Source organism: Mandrillus leucophaeus, unplaced genomic scaffold (assembly GCF_000951045.1).
Source record: "Mandrillus leucophaeus isolate KB7577 unplaced genomic scaffold, Mleu.le_1.0 Scaffold5, whole genome shotgun sequence".
Taxonomy (NCBI): Eukaryota; Metazoa; Chordata; class Mammalia; order Primates; family Cercopithecidae; genus Mandrillus; species Mandrillus leucophaeus.
In genome coordinates this window covers 4,641,364-4,667,434 of record NW_012105364.1, presented here as the reverse complement: position 1 = coordinate 4,667,434, position 26,071 = coordinate 4,641,364, and the positions used below count along the sequence as shown (strand labels likewise).

General features: G+C 46.5%; 1 protein-coding gene across 2 annotated transcripts in view; it reads left to right on the top strand.

The window, feature by feature from the left end:
• Positions 1–1,127: 1,127 nt before the first annotated feature.
• CPA4 (carboxypeptidase A4) overlaps positions 1,128–26,071 on the top strand; it is a 29,795-nt gene continuing 4,851 nt past the window's right edge. The window contains exons 1-10 of one of the 2 annotated variants that reach the window (XM_011995862.1): positions 1,128–1,242; positions 6,463–6,544; positions 6,997–7,131; positions 8,515–8,613; positions 12,164–12,265; positions 13,504–13,608; positions 14,491–14,601; positions 16,037–16,127; positions 18,532–18,731; positions 19,784–19,868. In XM_011995862.1, coding sequence (XP_011851252.1) covers positions 1,175–1,242; positions 6,463–6,544; positions 6,997–7,131; positions 8,515–8,613; positions 12,164–12,265; positions 13,504–13,608; positions 14,491–14,601; positions 16,037–16,127; positions 18,532–18,731; positions 19,784–19,868 — 1,078 coding nt within the window. In that variant the 5' untranslated portion in view covers positions 1,128–1,174. The remainder of the gene's footprint in view (positions 1,243–6,462; positions 6,545–6,996; positions 7,132–8,514; positions 8,614–12,163; positions 12,266–13,503; positions 13,609–14,490; positions 14,602–16,036; positions 16,128–18,531; positions 18,732–19,783; positions 19,869–26,071) is intronic. The other variant, XM_011995864.1, reaches the window with a different exon arrangement.

Sequence of the window (26,071 nt, the reverse complement as noted above, 5' to 3'; positions counted from 1 at the left end):
ACTGTGACCCTTGGTTGTGTCCACTCCCCTTGTGTGGGTGTGGAAAGCATGTAGACCGTAGGGAGGGTGGGATGGGAAAGGCTGTGGGAACTGGGGCTCCCAGGACAGACTCAAAGGTCCCGGAGCCCCTGAAGACGTCATGGAGACCATGAGTGTCTTCCATTTATTCAGCTGTGACTTGGTGGAAAGGATACCAGACCCACAGTCTAGGAAGTATAAGAAAGTCTTATTATTTATTTATTTATTTATTTGAGATGGAGTCTTGCTCTGGTGCCCAGGCTGGAGTGCAGTGGCGCGATCTCAGCTCACTGCAGGCTCCACCTCTCAGGTTCACGCCTTTCTCCTGAGTAGCTGGGACTATAGGTGTCCACTACCACGCCCGGCTAATTTTTTGTAGTTTTAGTAGAAACGGGGTTTCACCAGGTTAGCCAGGATAGTCTTGATCTCCTGACCTCGTGATCTGCCCACCTTGACCTCCCAAAGTGCTAGGATTACAGGCATGAACAACTGAGCCCGGCCGAAAATCTTGTTATTGATAAAACCATTAAGCCTTCCCTATAGTTCAGACGCCAAGGAACACTGATAATTTATTCAGACTAAAACATCCTTTGTATATCATTTCCCCGATACAGTTCTATTTTGTTAGTGGGGTCATAAGAATTAGACTTCAGATCCATAAAAGAGGCCACAAACCTCTTTCCTCATCCTGACCTGCCCTGGTGAAATTCTCTGGCAGGGCCTGTCAAGCATGTGGTCTTGGAGCCAGCTCAGGGTTGCTTTGATAGTCTTAACTTTTCTGTTTTTTTATTCTAGAGGTAACTCTATGCCAGGTTTATAATCTGACCTCTCCTATCAGGATAAATTCCATCCAACACTGTGGAACTTTCTTATTCACTGAAAAAACACTATTTAAATGCCAAGTGATGAGCAATATGGTACCCTTGGCACAGACTTTTTCAGCTCCTGGAGCAAGTTCCTGACCTTGTAAATGGAGAGGCTCAACCTTTATCACTTGAAAGGAATGGGAGAAGCATTGGTGAGGCCTGCCTGTCACACTGTCAGAGTTGCAAGGGTGGTTGGGAATCGCATTAGCATTTTTGAGGACTTGAGTCACTCTCAGACGCTTTATAAATACAGCTTGACTCAGCCACTGTATGACTGACTCCCCGGGAACATGAGGTGGACACTGTTCATTGGGGCCCTCATTGGGTCCAGCATCTGTGACCGAGAAAAATTTTTTGGGTAAGTTCCTTTTGGACTTCTTATTTGGTTATTTCAGAAATATGGGAGCCAAATGGAACTGAAAATGAATGGCTGATCATAGCTCACATGGAGGAAGGAAGCCTGGGCTCTTGTTCCAGCTTTGTCCCTGTGTCATCCTGGGCAAGTCCACTCTCTTCTCTGAGACCCAATTTCATCTGTGAAATCAGGACTAGATGATCACTGCAATCTCTCCCCAGCTCCCTCATCTCCTGCCAGTTCTTTTTCTGCCTAGTTCTTATTTATAAGGTCAGTACCAGGCATCTGCTTTCTTACTCCTACCTTATTAATTACTAAGAGTTACTGATTACTAAGAGCTACGTTATTAATTACTAAGAGTTACCGGTTACCAGAAATGGTTTGTTTCCAATTTCCGCCATGCTTAAAGGGAAACCCTGGGTCTCAAGCTTGTTGGTTTCACTTCTTTGTTAATGGCGAAGGCTTTGCAGAGCTGGTGCTTTCTCTTGATCTTTATGTAGTTCAATGCTCTACCCCTGAGCTATACCCCCTTCTGAGCTGGTGCTTTCTCATTGGCTTCTGGGACGTGGAGATTTCATAGGTCTTGCCTAGACACAGCTATGAAAATGACATGCAGAGACACATGCCTGTACCCCGTGTGTGTGTGTGTGCGCATGTGTGTGCACACACACACATGCTCAACACGCTTCACGCAGAATGCTTTGAGGTTTGCAGGGGAGAGGACATTCGGGTGGTAGGAGAGATAAAAGGGATACCATGGTGCCCTGTTAGAAGACTGAATTACAATAACTCATTACTGCATAATACTTTGCCATTTGCAAAGAGCTTTCATGTACATTATCTTTTGGATCACGCAACAACTTTGCCAGGCAGGGGTGTTATTTTCTTCCATTTAAGCATGAAAAAAAAGTCAGCCTTGGAAATGTTAAGGAACACGCCCAAGGCCACTTAGTTGGGAAGCAGGGGAGCTGGAACTCTGAACGTAAAACTCTTTTCGCTGTAACACAAGTTCGTCTCCAAATAAAATCCTGTATCTCTTGGATCTATCTCTTAGTTTACTTTCTATTTTACTATCTGGCTAATGAGACTTTGGGGTTGTTTTCTGAGGTAATTACTTACATGAGATTGACTAATTTTTATGGTGATGTCTTCTGTTCACACCTGTGTCTCTATTGCCAAACAGCTTAGAGGGGTTAGGCGTAGCAGGTGGCCAGGGATGATTTTCCCACAGGTGGCTCAGCAGTAGGTGTGTAGTGACTAGACTTACTGCCGTGTGGGCTGACGCATGGAACTGTGAGGCTCCCACTGCAGCTATTCATGTGACTGAAAGATCTCTATTTTGCAAGATACAGACCTCTCTTGCAATGCGGTGGGCACCTGGGCTGCGACAGCTGGGCCAGGCCCTAGAATGCTCTCTGCAGGAATTTTGCACAGAAAAAGCTGTGTGCCTGAGCTGACTGCAGATGGTTTTAACTGATAGTGTCATTCTCATCCCCAAATCTGTTCTCACGCCACAGTAGGAAACCTAGCAAAGGTAGTGGAATTCTTCCTGGGCCCTCTAGAGATGTCCCGGACACCCAGCTTTTAGAGCAAAGGGAACATTTAGAGCAAGGAGAAGCTGGCCTCTGAGCACTCGAGTGGTTGGGAAACCAGGCTCTGGATTGGCTGCTGAAGATAAGGATGATGGTTCTCCCCACCACCCACCACCCCTTCCACTTCCTTCTATCTGCCTCACCTATCTCCCCAGTCTCTCTTGCTTTACTGGAGTCTTCTGCCCTGGTCTTCAGAGATCTTCCAGATGGGACAATGGCCAGGATGCCTAGAGGAACCGGGCAGGCAGAGAACAGGAACCATTTGCAGAGCTGGTTATAGCATCAGCAGTAGTTGGCAGGCATCTAAGGGTTCTGTGAAACCATCTCTTAATATTATTTGTGGTGGCTGCTAAGCCTGGCTAGGGAGGCAGATGAGAAAGGCACAAAGAATGGGCCACTTGGCTGCCAGCATGGTGAAAGGGGAGGGATAGATGCTCAGTCACCAAAGTGGGGATTGACTGTCCAAAGCACAGATGCCTGTGAGGGTGAGGGAGCAGGGGTGCCAGCCATTGCACTGGCAGCAGCCGGACGCCCTGGCTATTGGAGAGGATCGAGTTAAGAGGAGCTGCGAGAACACCTGTGTGGAGCAGGAGGGGCAGACATGGCCGCCTGTAAATCCCAACACATCCGACTCCTGGGCCAATCTTCCATCTTCAGAAAGAGCTCAGGTCTTTGAGTGAATATCCAGATAGTGGAGATAGGATGTGCTCCACCATCTTGAGTCTCATGAACTGACAAGGGTATTTTCCAAATACAGACAAGGACAGTGAGGACAAGAAAAAGGCTGTTCTTCACATGGCACCCCTCAACGTCCTCCCTGCTTTCGGGTGTTGCTGTGCTTCTGTTCACAAGGATAATGCTACCGTCGGGTGCAGTGGCTCACGCCTGTAATCCTAGCACTTTTGGAGGCTGAGGCAGGTGGATCACCTGAGGTCAGAAGTTTGAGACCAGCCTGACCAACATGGAGAAACCCCATCTCTGTTAAAAATACAAAATTAGCCAAGTGTGGAGGTGCATGCCTGTAATCCCAGGTACTCGGAGAATCACTTGAACCCAGGAGGTGGAGATTGCAGTGAGCTGAGATCGTGCTATTGCACTCCAGCCTGGGCAACAAGAGCAAAAACTTTGTCTGAAAAAAAAAAAAAAAAAGGATATTGCTACTCACTCCCACCACTGCCAATGTTCAGCACTATCTGAAGACTGTTAGGACTTTGCCTCCTCTGGTCAGGAAAAGCTTCATGGGTGATGTGAGTCGGTCCTAAAGATTAGATGGGACTAGATGGGCCTGACAGATGAGAAAAAGGATGGATTGCAGGCAGTGGGAACAGCATGTACAAAAGCATACAAAAGTACATAGTGAGTTTGGGCTGGGTCCGAGGTGGGGTGGAAGGGAGAAGTGAAGAAGAGACAGATGAAATGGGCTCCACTCTGCACCTGCTCTTCTGCCCTGCCGCTTTGCATGCTACAGATATTTCTTTGACCTCTGTAGCTTGGCTGATTAGAGCAGGATGAAATGGGTTTGCGGATTTAATCATCCTCAGGGCCAGGCAGAGACACGGTGTCCCATTGTCCTGGACTGTGCCCAGGAATGTGCACAAGTTTTGTTGTGAAGTCACCACTTTGGAAAAATGAAAACGCACGTGTTGGATGAATGCACAACATGATTTTCATACTCAAAGAGCTTCTTATTCTTATGTCCTCCTTTATTTTCTCCTCCTGTTCCTTCTTCCTCCCTTTCCTCTTTGCGATTGTTGTAGCCAGTGCTGTATTTTACACATGCCTAATTGTGCTAATAAATATGTCACCACACAAGATCTTTCTAGAAGCCCCAATTTTTTTTTTTTTTTTTTTTTTTTTGAGACAGGGTGTTGTTCTGTCAGCCAGACTGGAGTGTTGAACTCCTGGGCTCAAGCAATCCTCCTACCTCAGTCTCCCGAGTATAGAATTGCCATTTTAAAGAGTGGCTGGCCTACAGCTGTGAACCACCACGCCCAGCTAACAGTTTTTCATTTTTTTTGTGGAGACAAAGTCTCACTATTTTGTGCAGGAGGATATTGACCTCCTGGCCTCAAGCAATTCCCTCACCTTGGTTTCCTGTAGCACTGGGATCACAAGTGTGAGCCACGGTGCCTGGCTCCATTCTGTCTTACATCGGTGCCTTTTTTTCAAGGGTGCTTGCCGAGGTCGGGGAAAGATCAGGTTTGATGCCTCATCTTCCGAGGGCGGCAGGTTCAACTCTTGGCAAACCTGTAGGGTTCAGACTGAGACCTGCCCACCCAGTGGTATCTCTTCAGGGCCCTCAGCAGTGCCCACAGGGTGCAGTTACCTGCTCCCCTCCAGGACCCTGTGGGGGGACCAGGTGGGTTAGGAGAAACGGAACCTTCGGCACTGGCATCTCCTCCTGGCCAGCCACCTGCAGCAGGAACGGCTCTGTAGTGGACCTTGACTCCTTGAGGCTGGCCTAGACCCACTGGAGAGCCCCTAGAACCTTCCAGAACCCAGCAAAACCCTGAAGGGCCATCTGGATGAAACCGGTTTTCGGCTGAGGAGCTGCCCCGTGGGGCTGCACGCTCAGCTCCCTGTGACAGCCATTCACTCTCAACAGGTCCTTGAGTCACAGCGGCTCTCTTTGCATTCACTTGTGTCAAAGGGATGACGCAGTGACAGCATCGAGTGCGGATTCATTGGGGCCGTCACCTAGCAACAGCCTAATGGCTCCCCTGTCTCCCCCAGCCAGCTGAGAGCACAAAGGCAGCTTTTCAGGCCCCGCTTTCTCCCACCCACACACAGGACCTTGGGGGCCCGCTACCCCTGCCGCCGCTGCGGAAGCTAAATCACGTATATGAAGCAAGCTCAGGACAAATGACAAAGGGGACTGAGACTGGCCAGCCCCGTCTGTGTCCTTTAAGGGTACCCTCTCTCCCCGTGGGGAGGAGTGGATCCCAAATCCAGCCTCAGCACCATGGGCCATAGTCAGTTTCCACCCAAACGAGCCTTTGTATGGGGTTCTGGAGCTGGAAGGGACTGAGTGAGCACCAGCCTCGCCTGTGTTTTAAGAGGGCATAGCTCACCCTCCCAGCATGGAGATGCTGTTTTCTTTCCAGCACGGAGGTGCCGCCAGGGTTTCCGTCCTCAGCCCTGACAGTGAAGAAGTGCTTCTTTATGTCTTGAGTTAGCTTTGCGTGTAACTCAGGCACATTCCTTCCTGTAAAATATATATGTTTTTCATTATAAAGTAATATGACCACATTACAGAAAACAGATACAAGGGGGAAAAAAGTAAGTCATCCATAATCCCACGACCCGAACATAAGGGCTGTCAGCATTTGGTATATTTCCGCTGTCTGTTTTTCTTCCAATGCATCTGCTTTTTCCATACTTATAATCATGGCATACATACAATTTTGTGTCCTGCTCTTTCGCTTAATATTTCCCTTAAAGTTATGCCATAAGCACTTTTTCATAGTTGCCATGTAGCCTCATTTTTAATGGCCATACATTAAAACCAAAGACTAGACCATTTCCTTTCTTTCGGCCTGGTTGCGTCTGGGATAGGAGGCTTGGGGTTTCTTTGCCAGCTGAAAGCTCATCATTATCTTTTGCTCTTTTTCTCTTTTTTCTTCTTCCCCAGGGACCAAGTTTTTAGGATTAATGTCAGAAATGGAGACGAGATCAGCAAATTGAGTCAACTAGTGAATTCAAACAACTTGAAGGTATCTGCTTCTTTTTAGCTCTCCTGAGTGTTTTCTAACTTTGGTAGGAGAAGACTCTTGCTCTACTGGTATTATTATTTTTATTTCTGAGGAGTCTCTGAATATAATCCCGTGTGAGTCCACTGGCCATTTACACAATTGAGGGGGCCAATGGGAGAAAGGGAGCACTGTAGTTGACATCACAGCTGTGGTGTCCTGGGAGAGGAGATGCTTGAACAGTATATGCCCCATCCTTCTAGCTGCCATCCACTTATGATGCTCGGTCTCTGCCAGATACTGCTTGTTGGGCGGGTCCGACCAGACACAATTGTGAAACGGGCAAACTTTGACCTTGGGCAGAGCCCAGCCTCTCAGGGATCACCCTGGCTTTTGGCAGTGTTCTAGAAGAATGAGCTCATTGTACTTTTTACCTGAACTGTCCTTTAACCTGGTTTCATTTCTGTTCCCTTCAGCTCGATGTCTGGAAATCTCTCTCCACCTTCAATCGGCCTGTGGATGTCCTGGTCCCATCTGTCAGTCTGCAGGCAGTTAAATCCTTCCTGAGATCCCAGGGCTTAGAGTATGCAGTGGCAATTGAGGACCTGCAGGTAGGTAGACTATGCCCCCTGCCTCCTGGTCTCGCATAGGACCAGGCAGCCAGTCCAGAGTAGACCGTAGTGATTTGCAAGTTCTGGTTTTATCCTTTTCTATTTTATGGATGAGGAAATGGAGGCAAATGGAAGTAAAGTGCAGTGACTTGTTAGAGGAACAACATTTTGTAGTAGAAAGGGCATAAATAGGCCAGGGAACCACACAGATTTGGATCCAAATCCTGATTTTGCTAACTACTAGTGCTGTGTGCTATGTCTTTGGACAAGTTATTAACCCGCTGAGCCTCCGTTTCTTCATCAGTAAAATGGTGATAGTGAGACCTTTGTCATGTGATTTGTTGAGAAGATTCAGGATTAAATGTATGTAAAATGTCTAACAGTGCCTGGCATATCCTAGATCTGCCATTAAGCCATAAGTCCCTCTTTCTTTTCTTCTTTGAAGTCAAGTGGCAAGAGCAGAGCAGGGGGAGGGTGTGGGGGACCCACCACAGAGGCACCCTTGGAGACAGGGGGAATGTCATGGATAGCCCCAGCAGAGGGAACGCCATCCTCTGGCCTCACGACCTGTATCTGGCTCATGCTCTCTCCTTCACCGAGGTGGGTTATGGACTAATTGGTGATCTGGCCCGGGAGTTTCCTGATGGCGTTAGCAGCTATGAACTTATTAATCATCCTCACATGTCACAGACATCTGCCAGGAACCTTCAAAGTATGAGTGGTTATAAGAATTTCTTTGTTTCTGAATGGTTTCCCAAACTGTGTATTTCAGAGGCACTGGATACCAGATGCGGGCTCATGTCTAGAGAGTTCATACTATAGAATAGCCAAAGAGCGCATATGTTGCTTCCAGGGAGTAAGTGGATTTTGAATGAGGCCATGTAAATTGGGCACCAAGAAGTAAAATTTTTTTTTTTTTCCTGAGACGGAGTCTCTCTCTTTCACCAGGCTGGAGTATAGTGTGCAATCTTGGCTCACTGCAACCTCCAACTCGCTGGTTTAAGCAATTCTCCTGCCTCAGCCTCACGAGTAGCTGGGATTACAGGCACGTGCCACCACGCCCAGCTAATTTTTGTATTTTTAGTAGAGACAGGGTCTCACCATGTTGGCCAGGATGGTCTTGATCTGCTGACCTCGTGATTTGCCTGCCTCGGCCTCCCAAAGTGCTGGGATTATAAGCGTGAGCCACCGCGCCCAGCCAAGAAGTAAAATTTTATAAAGATATGAAAGAAATCTGACCCCCTTTTAAATCTTGACATTTGTGCTGCTTGATGGGCTGAAGGGGCCGCCATCTTGGCTGACCCATATGCCAAGATATGGCAGAAAAAACGTAAAACCTGCGTCTGCAGTGGATCACTTCACAACATTGCTGTGTGTTTTTAGGCCCTTTTAGACAATGAAGATGAAGAAATGCAACAGAATGAAGGGCAAGAACGGCGCAGTAATAACTTCAACTACGGGGCTTACCATTCCCTGAAAGCTGTAAGTGTTTCAGAGTGGGTTAAGATCAAGGTTCTCTGTCTCCTTAATTTTGTAACCTCTCTCCTTCCAGGAGACACTAGTCTTCAGCACAGTATCCACTCACTGAGGGGCTAAGATGTGTACACTTCAATTCCTGTCTAATTCTTGGATTGCTTAACTCCTACCAGCACCTGAGTGTCATGAAATACAGCCTGGCTATTTCCTCCCTCAACCATTCTTCTTTCCTTAAGCAACTCCTTCAGAACACCATGAAAATAATTGCAATCATTTCTAGTCCTTGTAATTCAAACTTCTTCTACCCTACCATAACCCCTCTATTTTACTCACTCAGAATAAAATGTTACTTATTCCAGGCAAGTAGACAAGCAGCGATTTCCAAGGTTAACCAAATATTTCCACTCATTTATCATGACTACTTATAATGTATATAGTTGTTCCATCATGCATTTTGGTGCTGTGTTTAGTTAGGAACCACTTGATACAGATGGCTGACTTTCAAGGTAAGCCAAACCTTCAAATGAAAAACTTGAAGTAGAAAAATTTCCTGGGATACTGGAACTTAAGAAATCAAGAGAGGCTGTAGAATAGAACTGTACCATGAATGCGGTACAGTTCTCTTACAGCCCTCAGTGTCTCCATTCATCTGCAGACAACTAGCTCAGGAACACTCCCCCACATCTAAATTAGTGTTCCCTCTGGTGTACCTTAATACATGTTGTTCTTGATATACAGACATGGTGCTGTTGGCATGCATTTCACAAGGCGTGTACTTCAAGTTGTTTCTCTTCTTGAGGGAGGATTTCAAAGGTTGACTATTTCCACTTCTTTCCCATGCTTGTCGGTTGCTTTGTTTATTGCATACACTTCCAACGGCTCTGACCCTTGATCCCTCTTGAGACCAGTGACATACATCTGCAAAACAGCTGGATAAAGTTAGGAGTTCAGTCTCAGGCCATGGACGAAAGCAGAGCTCAGAGCCCACACAGGGATCAAGCTCGTGACATAAGCCTCATGAACATGGGGCCCTCGCCAACTGAGCTAAACAGTTGCAAATGTCACCCAAGACCCTGGAGGGGCCATCGCCTCACCTGCCGGCTGCTGGAGCCTCACCATCTCTCACGTGCTCACCTCTGGTTTCTCTGGTGTGAGGCGCCCTTTACAGCAATCTTGTCCTCACTGTGAAGCTCTCTGCTGTGGATAACTGTGCCACCATCATCCTAGCTCAGTCACATGCAGTTCTTCCTAAAAACAGCTTTTAAGAACTCGTATTCTAGGCTGGGCAAGGTGGCTCACACCTGTAATCCCAGCACTTTGGGAGGCCGAGGTGGGCAGATCACTTGAGGTCAGTAGTTCAGGACCAGCCTGGCTAACATGGTAAAACCCTGTCTCAACTAAAAAAATACAAAAATTAGCCAGGCATGGTGGCAGGCACTTGTAGTCCCAGCTACTTGGGAAGCTGAGGCAGGAGAATCACTTGAAACTGGGAGGTGGAGGTTGCAATGAGCCAAAATCACACCACTTCTCTCCAGCCTGGTCGACGGAGCCAGAGTCCGTCTCAAAAAAAAAAAAAAAAAGCTCATACTGGCTCATATAACCACTTAGGCTTTCTTAGGTCTCTAGTGGGAATTTCATGTTGGTCTCTGCCAGAGTTTCTGGTTCCAAAGCCATTGTCTGTGTTGTGGCAGTGGTGGACAGTGTGAATTTGCACCCCACACCGGGACACAGCTTGGTGTTTTGAAAGCAGTGAGTGTCTCCCAAGGCTCAAGGCAGCTATCCTTGCTTTTCCTCCACTCTCTAGGGTCAGTGGGTAGAGTGGGTAGAATTTGTAGGCCCTTTTTGTGGCCCAAATTGCCCATTCCTAGCTCTCAGGTTCCAGCTCCTTGTGCCATGCTGGGTCCTATGGCTCCCCTCCTAGTCCAGGTTTGCCTAAGCCTGTAGCACCCAAGGCAGAGATGGTGTTCTGTGGCATCATCTCCCACCCTCTACCCTCCTAGTTAGTTCCTTCTTTGTTTCTGGTACCTACAATTTCCTCTTGTTTAGCTTTTTAACTTGGCTGTGAATCATTTTCCTTGTATTTTACCTGGTTTGCCTATGTATTTGGAGGTGGTTTCTTGCTTCTGCTCAGTCTACCGTATTGACAGCAAGTCTGATAAACCCTTTAAGCTTGACTTTGTTCTATATTAATTACACATTTTCCTCTTCTGTATAGTTCCTTCTTCCAGTCTTAAGGCCGAAACAAATACATTTGTTTATTTTCTTTTGGCCCTCAAGTGGTTTGAAAACTAAGATGGATAAATTCTATTTAAATTGAACTTTTTTCCCGAAAGCAAATAAGGGTATTCTTAGCCATTTATTTGCCTTTCTTCACTTGCACTCTCAAAGCCTTTAGATAAATTATCTCCAAAGCGGCGCACATGTATCCACAGGGTATAAGCAAGATAGTCCACAGGGATAAAGGAAGAAACGATTACAACTTCTATTTATATTTCTACATATGTTTATGTTTATTATTAACACAACCATTTCAATTGTTTAATAATGCGCACAGTATATTTGTATCATTGTGTGTGTGTGTGTACATATATATGGTGCATGCTAATTTTTTATTATTTTTGAGTAGAGAAAGTGGTCACAGAATTTTAGAGAGTACTGGTATAAGAGCTTTGGAGCTCTTTCTTTTTATTTTTTATTTTTCAGACAGGGCCTCACTCGTTGCCCAGGCTGGAGTGCAGTGGTGCATTCACAGCTCACTGTAGCCTAAACCTCCCAGGCTTGAATGAATCTCCCACCTCAGCTTCCCGAGTAGCTGGAACCACAGACACACGCCACCACAGCTGGCTATTTTTTTTTTTTTCCATTATTTGTAGAGCTGGGGGGTCTCCTTACTTTGCCCAGGCTGCTCTCGAACTCCTGGGCTCAAGTAATTCTCCCACCTTGGTCTCCCAAAGTACTGGGATTATAGGCATGAGCCACTGCACCTGGCTTGTTTTTATTTTATTTTATTATTATTCTTAAATTTTTAAATTTCTTTCTTTTTTTAAGAATCTTATTCTTAAATTTTAAAATTTCTTTCCTCTTCCGTATTTTTTATGAACTATTTTTATTTTTCAATGTTTCTTATAGAGATGGCGTCTCACTATGTTGCCCCGGCTGTCTCAAACTCCTGGCCTCAAGCAATCCTGCCGCCTCAGTCTCTCAAAGTGCTGGGATCACAGGCATGAGTCACTGCGCCTGGCCCCTTGTCTTTGACTGTCCAGTCTAGTACAGTGACAAAGGACACAGTGTTAGAGCAATATTGCAAAAGCCTCTCTACTCTAGTTTAGTGGACTACAATTTTGTGAACAAATAAAGTGTGCTACTCTCTAGAAAACTGCAGAAAAGGACTATTCAGGCAGTTCTCATACTCAGCATTTCCATGCTGATAATACGGTCAACTCCAAGATTAGAGTCCCGGAAGAGATAATTAAGACCAACAAAGTAAATCACAGATACCCAGCCAGAGCTGAACAGATTTTTAAAATGTCCCTGGGTTCGCTCTTTCATGCTTCAGATTTACCACGAGATGGACAACATTGCCGCAGACTTTCCTGACCTGGTGAGGAGGGTGAAGATTGGACATTCGTTTGAAAACCGGCCGATGTATGTACTGAAGGTGAGGCCACAAGCATTTGGAAGGATCTCCTGGGTCCTCATGTCCAGGACCCAGCCTCAGACCTCTGAAAAGGGCAGCTTTTTGAACTCCTTGCCTTCAGGGAGGAAAGCGAGATCAGGACACGTTGTACCTGGGCTGGAATTTGGTCTGACAGAGTCCCCTGCTTTTGTCTAATGTAGGGGGAGTTAGAAGGAGCACATCTCATCCAAGTTTTGGCTGAAAGACAGGATCAGAGGGAGGCGATTAGTATTCCAGAAAGCTCTCAGATGGGACAGAGTCTTTTACTTTTATTCTCACCTCTGTAAATAGCAGGACAAGTTGGGATGGGCCTGACTTCTATTCTGCTTGCAGGGGGTACTTATTGGAAAATCAACCTAGGAAGTGAATTTGAGGGTTGGTGTAATTTTAAGCACAGCCTCTGATCCTTGGCTGCACAAAGCCTAATTTCCAAATATTTCTAACAGATTCAAGACTATATTGGCAAAAGAGGTAAAGAACTATGATAATGACATAAATTACATAAAAATCCAGCTGAATGAATAAGAAGGAATTTGGGCATATAACCCATGGAACACTGAAGGTGCTAAGAATTTGCCAAACCCTCAGCTTCATGTAAGTCCCAAAGAACTCAGGCTTGTGGCACTAAGCAAATTACCAGTGGGAGAGGAGACCTGCCGTGGAGCTGGATAATTACATTTAAATATTTTGCCAATCTGATGGAGACCCTGGCTTCATTAGCACCAAGCTCTGACCCAAGGGAGCCCAACACTATGGCAAAGGCAGGAGCCAGGATTCATGACTGCCATTTACAAAGAGCTATAGCGAGCCCCGCTTCTTCTTAGTTTAAAACCAAATTCATTTATCTTATCGACCGAAACAGCCTGATTTGTGTACCCTTGTGTCTCTCGCTGTTGGGATACCATTTGAGGTCTTTCAAGAGACATAACATTATCTCTAATGGCACCAGCATCATAAAACACAGTAACGATTGTTTCCCCCTCCCATTTACTCCGAATGCTGGAGAGGTTCAGGCTGCCTGGAGCTGCAGCTTGGCCCCGCAGCCAACCAATTAAGCTTCCTGGTCACGGATAAGCTCGATAAATAGATGGTGCCCTTAGGAACATTTGGTCTCTGAATTATCTTAAATGAATTAAATGAATGGGAGAGAGCTGGAGAGAGGAGAAGTGAGCAGAGATGTGGGCAGGCGGTCATTTTTGAGCCTTTTCTCCCTTCTGCAGTTCAGCACTGGGGAAGGCGCGCGGCGGCCGGCCATGTGGCTGAATGCAGGCATCCATTCCCGAGAGTGGATCTCCCAGGCCACTGCAATCTGGACAGCAAGGAAGGTCATGTCGCCTGGTATTAGCCAAGAATGCTGATGGGCCCGGGGTGCCCCTGAAGCATGCCATGTAGCTGGGCCTGGGGCACGAGGTGGGAGGGTGCTCTGCTAAGACCCAGTCGGCTGGGGGCCTTTTCAGAGTGGAGAAGCAAATGGTCAAAGCCCCTTGGTCAGCTCATTGCAGCCAAACGATTGCGTTCCTGCTGGTGCACAAGCTGATAGGCAGCAGAGGTGGGCCTGAGCCTCTGAGCACAGTCCACCCCACAGAAGGGGAGTGGAGCAACACCCAGCGGAGGCCCCACAGGTCCTTGGGGACCTCATTGCCATCTCCATCTCCTAGAAAGGCTGCTGGGAGGGCAGCTACTCAAGAGGCTGAGGCAGGAGAATCCCTTGAACCCAGGAGGTGGAGGTTGTGGTGAGCTGAGATCATGCTACTGCACTCCAGCCTCGGCAACAGAGCGAGACCCTGTCTTAAAAAAAAAAAAAAGAAAAAAAGAAAGAAAGAAAGGTTGCTGGGAGAGGAGGGTTGCATGTGGAGGACACATCTTCCCTCCCTCTTCATTGGAGGTTCAAATTCCTACAAACTATTACGATGTGTGACTCCCTCCTCCTGGAAGGAAGGAATAAAGCATGTACCCCAGGACTCACTGCAGTTGATGTCATTAGCAGCCATGTCCCCAAGCAGCTGTGTCTCTCCAGGATTTGAAGGGCTCAGAGGGCTTTGCAGAGAGCAAAGCCTTTGAGGGTGGCAGGGAGGCTTTTGAGGTTAGATGCTGTTCTAGGAGCATCCATTCTAGCTGGATGCCGGGCATCTTTAGAAGATACATGGTTCAGCCCTAATGACCCATCCTGCTATGGGATAGCTGACAAGCATATTGTCTCTGCTTAGATTGTATCTGATTACCAGAGGGATCCAGCTATCACCTCCATCTTGGAAAAAATGGATATTTTCTTGTTGCCTGTGGCCAATCCTGATGGATATGTGTATACTCAAACTCAAGTGAGTATTCCCAAATGGGCTGGGCTTGGAGACTGTTGAATTCCTTGCTTTGCCACTAATTGTCTGACCTTGGAGAGAATTACCACAAATGTGCACCTTATGAGCTTCCTTGCAATTTCTTCTTCTAGTCATCCTCAGAGCTGAGAATCACCAGGGGATATTTTTTCTTAGAGAAAATAGTCTAATGAACTCCCTATCATGGGTCTTAACAATGACCAACATTTTACCAATCTTCTTTTCATCTCTTACCCTCCCACACATTTTTTTTCCTGACGTGTTCAAAACAAATTCAACACATTATGTTATTTCACCCTAAACTAGTTTAGTATGCATCTCTAACTGATGATGGAAAACAAAAAACAAAAAAACAAAAAAACCTTAAAAAACCCCGTGGCGCTATTATCACTTTTAAAGGAATAATGGAAGTTCTTTCATATCATCTAACACCACCCCCAGTTATCTTAAAAATGGAGGTCGAGGCCGGGCGCGGTGGCTCACGTCTGTAATCCCAGCACTTTGGGAGGCCGAGGTGGGCAGATCATGAGGTCAGCAGATCGAGACCATCCTGGCTAACACGGTGAAACCCCGTCTCTGTTAAAAATACAAAACAATTAGCCAGGCACGGTGGTGGGCGCTTGTAGTCCCAGCTACTCGGGAGGCTGAGGCAGAATGGTGTGAACCCGGGAGGCGGAGCTTGCAGTGAGCCGAGATGGCAGCCACTGCACTCCAGCCTGGGCGACAGAGTGAGACTCCGTCTCCAAAAAAAAAAAAAAAAAAAGTGTTTTTAAGAGTCAATTTGTTCAAGTGAGGACCCAACAAGGTCTGCGCATGCACGTGGTGCTGTGTCTCTGCAGTCTCTTTCATTCTACAACAGCACCCACACACACACCTTTTAAAAGTCTCACTCATTTAGGGGAGAAGCCAACTCATTTGCCCCGTACAGTGTCTCACATTCTGAATTTGGCTGATGGCTTCTTCGTTATGCCATTTAGTTTGTTCCCTTATCTGCGGTATTTCCTATTCACAGATTGCCAGGTCTAGAGCCTGACTGGATTCAGGGGAATTTTTTAGGCAAGCAAGAAACGGGCTGTGCACTTCCAGTTAGGTCTGTTATCAAAGAGGCATATAGTGTCCATTTGTCCCACTTCTACCAAAGCCAAAAATGATTCAGTGGTTTCAGGTAGTTTCTGACTGGTTCTAGCACATAAAGGTCTCATCAGTACATTTGGAAGAAGTCCTTCTCTTAGAGCCAGAAGGGGAAATACTCCTCTCTCTGCGGGAGGAGAGGCCACTGCTCAGTGAGCACCGGAGCCCCAGGGCCCTCACGGCAGAACTGCGAGCAGCCTGCCCTGCCTGTGTGTTGTCTCCACCTTCTCTCTCTTCAGTGCTCTGATCTGCCTCGAGTTGTTTGTCCCCTCCTTGGTGGCTTTTTCAGAACCGATTATGGAGGAAGACGCGGTCCCTAAATCCTGGAAGCTCCTGCGTTGGTGCTGACCCAAATAGAAACTGGAACGCTAGTTTTGCAGGTAGGTGGTGGGGAGACAGTTTTCAAATCCTGCTGTCCCTGGGCTCGCCTGGTCTACCAGTGCTCTGAGCTGGCCAGGACAGAGCCCATTTCCACTCTGGTTCCATTGCTGCGTCACTGAGAAACTGAGGAGCACTCCTTAGGCTCTGACTTAGTGTTTTGTTTGTTGCTGCTGTTGTTTTGAGACGGAGTCTCGCTCTGTTGCCCAGGCTGGAGTACAGCGGTGCGATCTCGGCTCACTGCAACCTCCGCCTCCTGGATTCAAGTGGTTCTCCTGCCTTAGCCTCCTGAGTAGCTGGGACTACAGGCGCCCACCACCATGCCTGGCTACATTTTGCATTTTTTTTTAAGTGGAGATGGGATTTCACCATGTTGGTCAGGATGGTTTTGATCTCCTGACCTCATGATCCACCTGCCTCAGCCTTCCAAAGTGCTGGGATTACAGCCATGAGCCACCGAGCCCAGCCTTTTTTTTTTTTTTTTTTTTTTTGAGACGGAGTCTTGCTCCATTGACTAGAGTGCAGTGGCAGGATCTTGGCTCACTCTCACTGCAACCTCTGTCTACCGGGTTCAAATGATTCTCCTGCCTCAGTCTCCTGAGTAGCTGGGACTACAGGTGCATGCCACCATGCCCAGCTAATTTTTGTATTTTTAGTAGAGACACGGTTTTGCCATTTTGACCAGGTTGGTCTTGAACTCCTGAACTCAGGTCATCTGCCCGTCTCAGCCTCCCAAAGTGCTGGGATTCCAGGCATGAGCCATCAAACCCGGCCTGTTTGTTGTTTTTTTAAAATGTATTTTTATAATTTTGAAAGGGAATGATAGTAATGTCTGTCCTCCTGAGAGAATGGTGGAACAGACCATCTTACATTGAGATTGTCATCTGCACTAATATTTTTAAAACGCCCTCTTCTAAGACATACAAAACGGGGAACCTTCCTTATCCCTGACCCTACCAGCCCTGCCTGGGCAAGTTCTGAACGGGTGGAAGGACTCCTGGCAGCAACTCAGAAGAGAGGAATTAGCATTGTCACCCCAATAGGCAAGACCATGCTTGAAAATTCCACTCCAGTACCCTTAGATGTGTAGATATGAACCTTAGCAGCTGGCTGTCATGGAAAGGGAAAGAGAATTAGGAGACCTGGGCTGTGAGTGCCAGCAATTTAAAATCCACCCTCCACAAAAGTGCCGACTGTGTACCAAGTACCTTCCCATATTTATCATATTTATTCTTCTCACCTAGCGAGTGAATTTTATGATCTGAAATGAGATGGTGGAAGCTCAGAGACAATCTCAAGATGACATGGGTGATCAGAGTTCTGATCTAAACTCACCTTCCAATTCCAAATCCAGACAGTTCCCTTTCACTATTCCATGGCTGTGCTGATGGGGTTGGTTGGTTGTTTTGTTTTGTTGAGACAGGGTCGTGCTCTGTCATCCAGGCTGGAGTACAGTGGCATGATCACGGCTCACTGCAGCCTCGACATCCTGGGTTTAAACGATCCTCCCACCTCAGCCTCCCGAGTAGGTGGGACTATAGGCACACGCCACAATGCCCAGCTAATTTTTGTATTTTTTTGTGAAGGTGGGGTTTTGCCATGTTGCCCAGGCTGGTCTTGAACTCCTGGGCTTGTGATCCTTCCACCACAGCCTCTCAAATTGCTGGGATTATAGGCATGAGGCACTGTGCCCGGCCCTGATGGTTTGTTTTTAATGTACTTCTTTTACTTGTGTAGAAATACCACATAAACCAGTGGGGGAAAATAATGACTGTGGGAAAGGAACTGATACAAATGTGGGAACTCAGAGCTTCAAAGTTAAGTCAGATATTCCCACCACTGGGGTGGTTTCAGTCACACTCATACACGCACACACACACGCACGTGTGCACACACACCCCCCAGAAACCCAAGGGAACCACATTATGAAGTAATACAGAAGGCAGTGTTTCTAAAAACCTGTCAAATAATCAAGAGATTTTAGCCACAACAATCGATTATTTCTGGCACACTTGGCCTTTAAGATCTGAACCAAGAGAATAAGTTGACACCAGAATAAATGGAGTCATTTTCATTATTTATTGGTATTCGTATTAATTATCTAGACTGCTTATTAATTACAACTCATTCTCAAGGGTGCTATTAATTATTTATGACAACTGCTGTTGGTACAAGGCAAGGTCAACTCCAACAGTTTTTCTCCTCAGCTGTAGCAGACCCAACACCCAACCATCCCTCTTCCGTGCCTTCTCTGCAGTCCACACCCACCGTGGACTAGGTGCTCTGGGCCGTCTCACCGTGGCCTGCCCATTCCCAATACCTTTGGCCCCTCTCTAGGTGGAATGTCTTGCATTTCTGTGTTCCCGGATTATGAGTTAATGTTTCTTCTTGGACTATCCCCAACAGGAAAGGGAGCCAGTGACAACCCTTGCTCCGAAGTGTACCATGGACCCCATGCCAATTCAGAAGTGGAGGTGAAATCGGTGGTAGATTTCATCCAAAAACATGGGAATTTCAAGTGCTTCGTCGACCTGCACAGCTACTCGCAGCTGCTGATGTATCCATATGGATACTCAGCCAAAAAGGCCCCAGATGCCAAGGAGCTGGTGAGTCACAGCTGCCTCCCACCCAGCCTGGGGCCTGCCTGACCCTCCTGGCGCTGCTAAGGTGGTAACTCTGCAGCTTTATAGGGAGAGTCCAGGAGCCTGGGCATGTTTCATTGAAGGCCCAGTCTTCTCTCCCTGCCCTTTGGGATACGCTGTCATCTCCTGGGGACAGGAAGACAGTGCTCTTTATTTCTGTGTCTGCTATGAGTTCCCTGAACCATGCCTGCCCCGCCTTTCCTTCTCCCTTGTTTTTCTGACTGCCATGTGTTGTGGACCCGCTGCTTACCAAGGACTGTGGGTGGCACCCGGGTAAGCAATGGGGAGAGCTCCTCACTCTAGTGAAGGAAGAGTTTAAGGAGGGTGAAGGCCACGGCCTGGGATGCTCTGTGTCTTGTCCAGAACGTGGGCCATCAGGAGCAGGCCTGACATCTGAAGGGTGACTGCAGGTGGCTGCCCAGGGCCACAGCCAGCCCTTAAATCTCGGGCAGATGCAGCCCCTCCCAGGCTCATGGCAAATTGTGGGCTTGATTCTGCTCCCCTACTCCCAGCTGGCCTCTCGGGCAGGCACTCTACACAGGGACCATTCGCCTATGGTGGTCCTTCTCCTCCTCTACTCTGCAACACCCAACTCTTTGAGAGCTTTCCCTTGAACATACTTGGTCTTCCCTCATGTATGAGTGATGTCCCCCTTCTCAGGATAGGTGAAGATGGTGCCTTTACTAGATTCCTAGCGGGTCAGTGAGTAGCCCCAGACCCCCTATCTCTTCCAATCTGAGTACATGATGCACAGGCTTCCACTTCCCTCCTCATCTCCTCCTCCAAACTGAGAGTCAAGAACTGGGTGTGTGGTGGGAGAAGGAGTTGAAGGAACCATGCCACCTCCCTCAGTTTACAGTTGGGCCTTGGCACTGGGTGAAGGGGAAAGAAGGGACCAGAAAGAAAATCAGGAGAGGGGCCAAGAATCAATCTTCCAAACCATCCCAGAGCAGAGCAGCTGAGGAAAGTCAAGCTTCAGGATCCATTTTTTCTCACTCCACGTTCCCCCTTCCCAGGACAAGGTGGCGAGGCGTGCGGCCAAAGCTCTGGCTTCTGTGTCGGGCACTGAGTACCAAGTGGGTCCCACCTGCACCACTGTCTGTAAGTACTCACTTATTTATGAGTTACTTAGAAAGCACTTTGAGAGGAAACTTGAAATGGAATGGGAGGAGAGCTGTTAGACTTACTTGCCATCTGATTGTTTTTGTTGTTAGTAATAGACTGAACTACGTCATGCCTGTGTGGTGACAGCTGTTGCATGCAGTCCCCTTCATCAACATCATATCAAAAATTCCTCATGCCCATCCCTCCATTTTCAAGAGAAACCCACCTTTCAATTGGTAAACTGATGGTGGTAATGGAGTTGGGGGAGACTCCTTCATCTTCCTAAAGGAGATGAACAAACATTGACATTGGACAACATAGCAAGACCCCATCTGATATGGTTTGGCCATGTCCCCACTCAAATCTCATCTTGAATTCCCACATATTGTGGGAGGGACCTGGTGGGAGGTAACTGAATCACGGGGGCAGGTCTTTCCTGTGCTGTTCTCATGATAGTGAGTAAATCTCATGAGATCTGATGGTTACTATAACAAGGAGTTTTCCTGCACAAGCCCTCTTCTTGTAAGAGTTAAAAAAGAGGAAAGAAACATGAAAAGCAGCATAACAGTCAAAGACAGGTTTATTCTGGGAATAAACCTGAGAAGGGCTTCTGGCTGATTTCGGTCAGGAGTGTTCTCTCTTACAGACTAAGGGTATTTAAGGATTTAGGGAGGGGGAGCTTATCGCAGGCTCAGAATGTTTCTGTGTGAAGGAGAGTTTTATTTCAGGGTTGGAATATCTGGTCGGAGGGGAGGTTTATCTTAGAGTTGGAATATTTCTGGTCATGTTGACATTACCCATTAGGCTGATGTTTGGGGCTGATTTTTAATCAAGGAGAACTTAAAATAGTGGTGTTTGCCCAAGATGGTGATGCTCCTGCTCTGTCAATCCAGACCTTATAATTATAAAAGGACAAAGGGCGGCATGTTTTTTTTTCTTTGGCTATTTCCTGCTGAGGGGAGCATGGAGAGTTTTTTGGTCTCGGATTGACTGCAGGAGTAATGCTATCTGTAGATGCTTTTGGGTAGTAGTCTGTGAGATAGGCATGATTCTGTCAGTTAAATATCTTTGAAAAAGGTTGATTAGGCAGGGTAAGAACATTAGTCCTAGGCATATTATTAGGAGAGAGCCCAGGAATGGGATGGCCTGTGTTATGATTTTGTTTCCAAACCAATAATTTATTTGGTTGTTTTGCTGTTCCTTAGCTTTTTAGCCCTTTTTAAAAGTTTTTCAGCAGTGTTTCTTACTACGCCTGATTGGTTGAGATAGAAGCAACATTTCTCACCCAATGAGAGGCAGAGGCCCCCTTTTTCAGCTGTTATAAGATTTAATCCCCATTTATTTGGGAGGACTACTCCAGCTAAGGAGTCTAGTTGGTCTTAGGCTTTTATAAGGCTTTGGGCTATATTTTTAAAAGAACCCTGTAGTTCTGTTGAAAGAGTTTTTAAAAGTATGTTAAAGAGGTGGCCGATCTGCCTGCTCCCAATCCAAGTATAGAGGTTACACTTATAGGCCACCATCAAAGGAATGACATGGATGGCCGTCTTTTTTAAAACCTATTGGACACATGGACTGGGTAAAGTTTGATTAGGAGGAACTAGTTTAGTGGAGGGAGAAGGATAAACTAGGGCACAGGTTCCAGTTTAGTTGGTGGGGAGACAAAGACATGTGTTGGTGCCACACCAAAAGAACAAGCCTTCATTGTAAATACAGATGGAGATATGGAAAGAAAACAAGTGAATTAAAGATAGGGTACTGTTTCTTTCCTGTGGTTCATTACTCCAGGTGGACAAGGAGGAGGCCAGGGAGACACCCACTATAGTAGAGATATAGGAAGAGTTATTTTTTACACAATATGCAGTTGGACGTTGCACCATTGATATACAACCATGGAAAAAGGTGGGCACCAGGGACAACACAAGTTGGGCCGGAGGCATTAGTTGAGGGAGAGGCTGTAAAACGAGCTGGTTGCAGAAATGCTCCATTTGCTTCTGGTGATCCTTGGTAGTCAACTTCATTAGTTTGATGGTCAGAGGGGTTTTTAATAATGATAGTGTGGTTGCATTGGTTAGGTGTTAAGGATCCTACAGGAAAATTTTCCTTAGAGGCTGAAAAGCAAAGTGAGGCTTGTAGTAAAAGGGGGGTGTGTTTAGTTATGGGCCCTTTAATGGGAGGGCCTTGGGGCTTGAGGTGTTGTAGGGAGTTGTAATAGGTTTGAAATAATTTGTTGGCCTGATTGGCCCTGGAAGTGGGATAATCGCTGACCAGGGTGTCAGCTCTTTTGAAAAAGGAAGCTCCTTTTTGGAGTTTATAAATTAGGTTATGTTTCCTGTTAAAAGGTCATGAAGGGGTGTAGGAAGGGCTGTGTAAGCTGGGGAAGACAGCGATAAGCACATTCAGCATTCTGGAGCAAAGGAACAGTTAGCTTGCAGCAAGAGGGATCGTGTAAGGTTTATAGAGAGTTCTAGTTTGAGAGCAGCGAGGAGTGGTTGTATTGGTGAGGTTGATGTGATTAGGGAATTTATATTGAAAGAAACAAGCAAAAAGAGAAGAAAGTTATTTGGGTAGGACTAAAGTCCTGGAAAGTTCCTTGAAGCCATAGGTCCCACAACACAGTAAGGAGCTGATCAGGATGCAGAATGGGAATTTTGTAAGGGTACCACTGAAGGGCTGTAATGAGGTTGGTTAGGAAGCGATGAAAAGTTTGGGAGAGAAAGAGATGTAAGTGGCTTACGTGGATTTCTCTTCCTTTTTCTCTGGGATTCGGGTGAGGTGAAGGGAAGTGGGTCCTATGGAGACATAAGAAAAGGCTGAAGGGGTTTTAGACTTGGTTGTTTGGGTATGTGGTGAAGGGAAGTCTGTTTTCTTGAGAAAAGTATAATGAAACCAGTTGGGGAGTCCTTGGAGTTTTGCTGCTGTGGGTGTGGTAAGGATGATCTGGTAAGATCCCTTCCATTTAGGTGTGAGGGGGGGAATTGGGGGTAGGACTGGGATCTTTTACCAGAACCCAGTCTCCCGGCTGTAGGAAGGGATTAGAGGAGTCGGTTACGGGTTGTGGCAGGCATTTGTCAGCATATTCCCAAATAAAATGGCAGATGGTATGTAGAAGAGGGGAAATGAGAGGGGTGGGTAGAGGCGGGCCTTGACTCTGAGGTGGAACAAAAGGGGTGAGTAGTCTTTCGGACTTGAGTTTAAAGGGGCTGAGCATTGGAGGTTTAGGTGGGAGTGCCTGCATTTTTAGAAGGGCCAAAGGTAAAAGTGTAACCCAGTTTGTATGTGTTTGGAGTGAGTACTTGGTGAGGGTGTTTTTTAGAATGTTACTCATTTTTTTAACCTTTCCTGAAGATTGAGGTTGATAGGGGATGTGTAGCTTCCAGGTCATTAGCAGGGCTTGTGCAATTGTTTGAGTAATTTGATAAATGAATTCAGGGTCATTATCAGATTAGAAAGAAAGAGGCACCCCGAACCTGGGGATGATTTCTGTTATTAATTTGGAGGCAATAATAGAAATTCTATTGTTGGATGGAAAAAGCCTCCACCCATCCTGAAAAGGTATTAGCCGGAACTAAAAGAAACTGAGCCTTTCTTCCTGGTGCATATGGGTAAAATTAATTTGCGGTCTTGTCCTGAAAGGTGTCCCCTGGCTTGATGGTTTGGGAAAGAAGAGGTTTAGTGTTGGAATAGGGTGATGCTTTCTGGCAAATAGAGCATTGATGGGAAATGGCTTTTAACTGTTCCTTTATATCTGGGGTTATGTGTATATGAGAACTTATGAAATGTTGTGGAGGAGAATGGCTACTATGGAAAAGATTGTGAGTGTCTCATAAAAGAGTTGTTTTTTTCAGGGTTAGGTGGGACTAATTTGTTTTGTATGAGCCAGTATGGGGGTTTCAATTGTGCCCCTGGCGTAACTAGTTGCTGTGTTTGGTGTTTAGGATAAAAGGAGGGGATATGTTGTATGAGGGGAAATAGGTATCGGGGAATTCGATGATTGGTTGAGACGTGTTTTGCTCAATAGTCAGCCTCACGGTTCCCTAAAGAAATGTGGCTTTTATCTGATTGATGTCCTTTGCAATGGATAACTGCAACCTTTTCTGGAAGTAAAGCTGCCTGTAGATGATGGATTAGTTTTCCATTAATGATAGGAGTTCCCTCGGCCATGAGATAGCCCTGCTCTTTCCAAATTTGGGCATTGGAATGGATGATGTTATAGGCATATTTAGAATCGGTGTATAAATTAACTTGTGTGTTTTTTGCTAGGGTTAGTGCTCTTATTAGAGCAACTAATTCTGTTTGTTTGGAGGATGTGCCCAAAGGCAAGGGGGCAGCCTCTACAACTCTTTTAGGTGGAGAGAGTGGGTATCATTATGTTATCCCTTAATGATGGCATATCCTGCTTGGAGGGAGGGTCTTTTGATGTGCTGCCATTTATAAACTAATTTGGGGCTCCCTTTATGTGAGTGGAAGTAAGGTGGTGAAACATGGTGAGAGAACTTTTAATTAGATCAGAGCACGAGTGTTGGTTGGGGTTTAAAATTGGTGTTGAGGTTGGGCGTGGTGGCTCACGCCTGTAGTCTTCCCACTTTGGGAGGCTGAGGCGGGCGGATCACCTGAGGTCAGGAGTTTGAAACCAGCCTGGCCAACACGGTGAAACTCCGTCTCTACTGAAGTACTTTAGCTGGGCGTTGTGGTGTGCGCCTGTAATCCCAGCTACTTGGAAGGCTGAGTCAAGAGAATCGCTTGAACCCAGGAGGCGGAGGTTGCATTCCAGCCTGGGCTAAAAGAGTAAAACTCTGTCTCAAAAAAAAAAAAAAAGAAAAAAATGAAGGTAAAAGAGTGGCGGGATTTGGGGGTAGCATCTATGAAGAGAGAGAGAAGGTTGAAAGAGTATTGAATATAGGGCTTGCATGGGAGAGGATGAAATGGAGGTGAACGCCTTATGACTGAGCATATCTTGTAGACTGTGAGAAGAAAATACCTGAAGGGATGTTTATCTGGGCTCAAGCAATCCTCCCTTGTCAGCTTCCCAAAGTGTTGAGATGACAGGCATGAGTCAGTGCACCTGGCCTATTGTACCTTTTGTATGTTCAGATTTGTTTAGACAGACAAATACTCACCATTGTGTTACAACTGCCAACAGTGTTCAGTACAGTAACATGCCATGCAGGCTTGTAACCTAGGAGCAATAGGCTACGCCATATAGCCTATGTGTGCAGGAGGCGATGCCATCTAGGTTTGTGTAAATACATTGCATGATGATGAAAACATACCTCCATTGTGAAGTGATGCATGGCTGTATAAACATGGCAGGTGCAACTCTGATCCCCCTTAAGGTGGTACCCTCCTTTTTTTCTCTAAATTTGGTAAGACAGGGTCTCACTCTCTGACCCAGTCTGGAGTGCAGTGGTGCAATCTTGGCTCACTGCAGCCTCAACTTCCCCAGACTCAGGTGATCCTCCCACTTCAGCCTCCTGAACAGCTGGTAGTACAGGCATACACCAACATGCCCAGCTAATTTTTTGTATTTTTTTTGTAGAGAAAGGGTCTCACTATGTTGCCTAGGCTGATCTCAAATTCCTGGGCTCAAGCAGTCTGCCTGTCTCAGCCTCCCAAAGTGCTGGGATTACAGGTGTGAGCCACCGCACCCTTCTTTCCCCTCTATTGCCTTTTCTATAATGGTGTCTCAATAGGTGATCCACCCTGAGAACTCCTGCAAACTCATTGCTGTTTCTGTCCTCTTCAACTCTCCACCCACTGTCCCCTCCAACTGGACTCATCCTCAACTGGCTTCGCTTCAGAACCCCTCTTTCAGGAAGATTCTCCATCCACCCCCGGGCCCTCCTCTGGACTCCATCTCAACAGTCTTGTCTCTGTTTCAGATGCCATCAGATGATATTGGTGTTTGTGTTGCTAATTGCAGCAACAATCCATTAATAATTCATGGTTTCTTGATATTAGTGTTGCTAAGTGGGAACTCTTCAGACAACACACCTGGAGAGTTTCTCCATCCTCTGCCTAATTAGAACGGAGTGAGTGGCCAAAGACAGTTAAAAGAGACTTGGTAGGTGCCCTCTGAGGACGTCCTCTCCAAAGATCTTTGGGGATCACCAGGGTCCCGGCCTTTGGGTCAAACACCAGCTTAAATAATGGCCTTGTCCTCCTGCATCATTCTTCTCTCTCCTCCGCAGCATAAACTTACA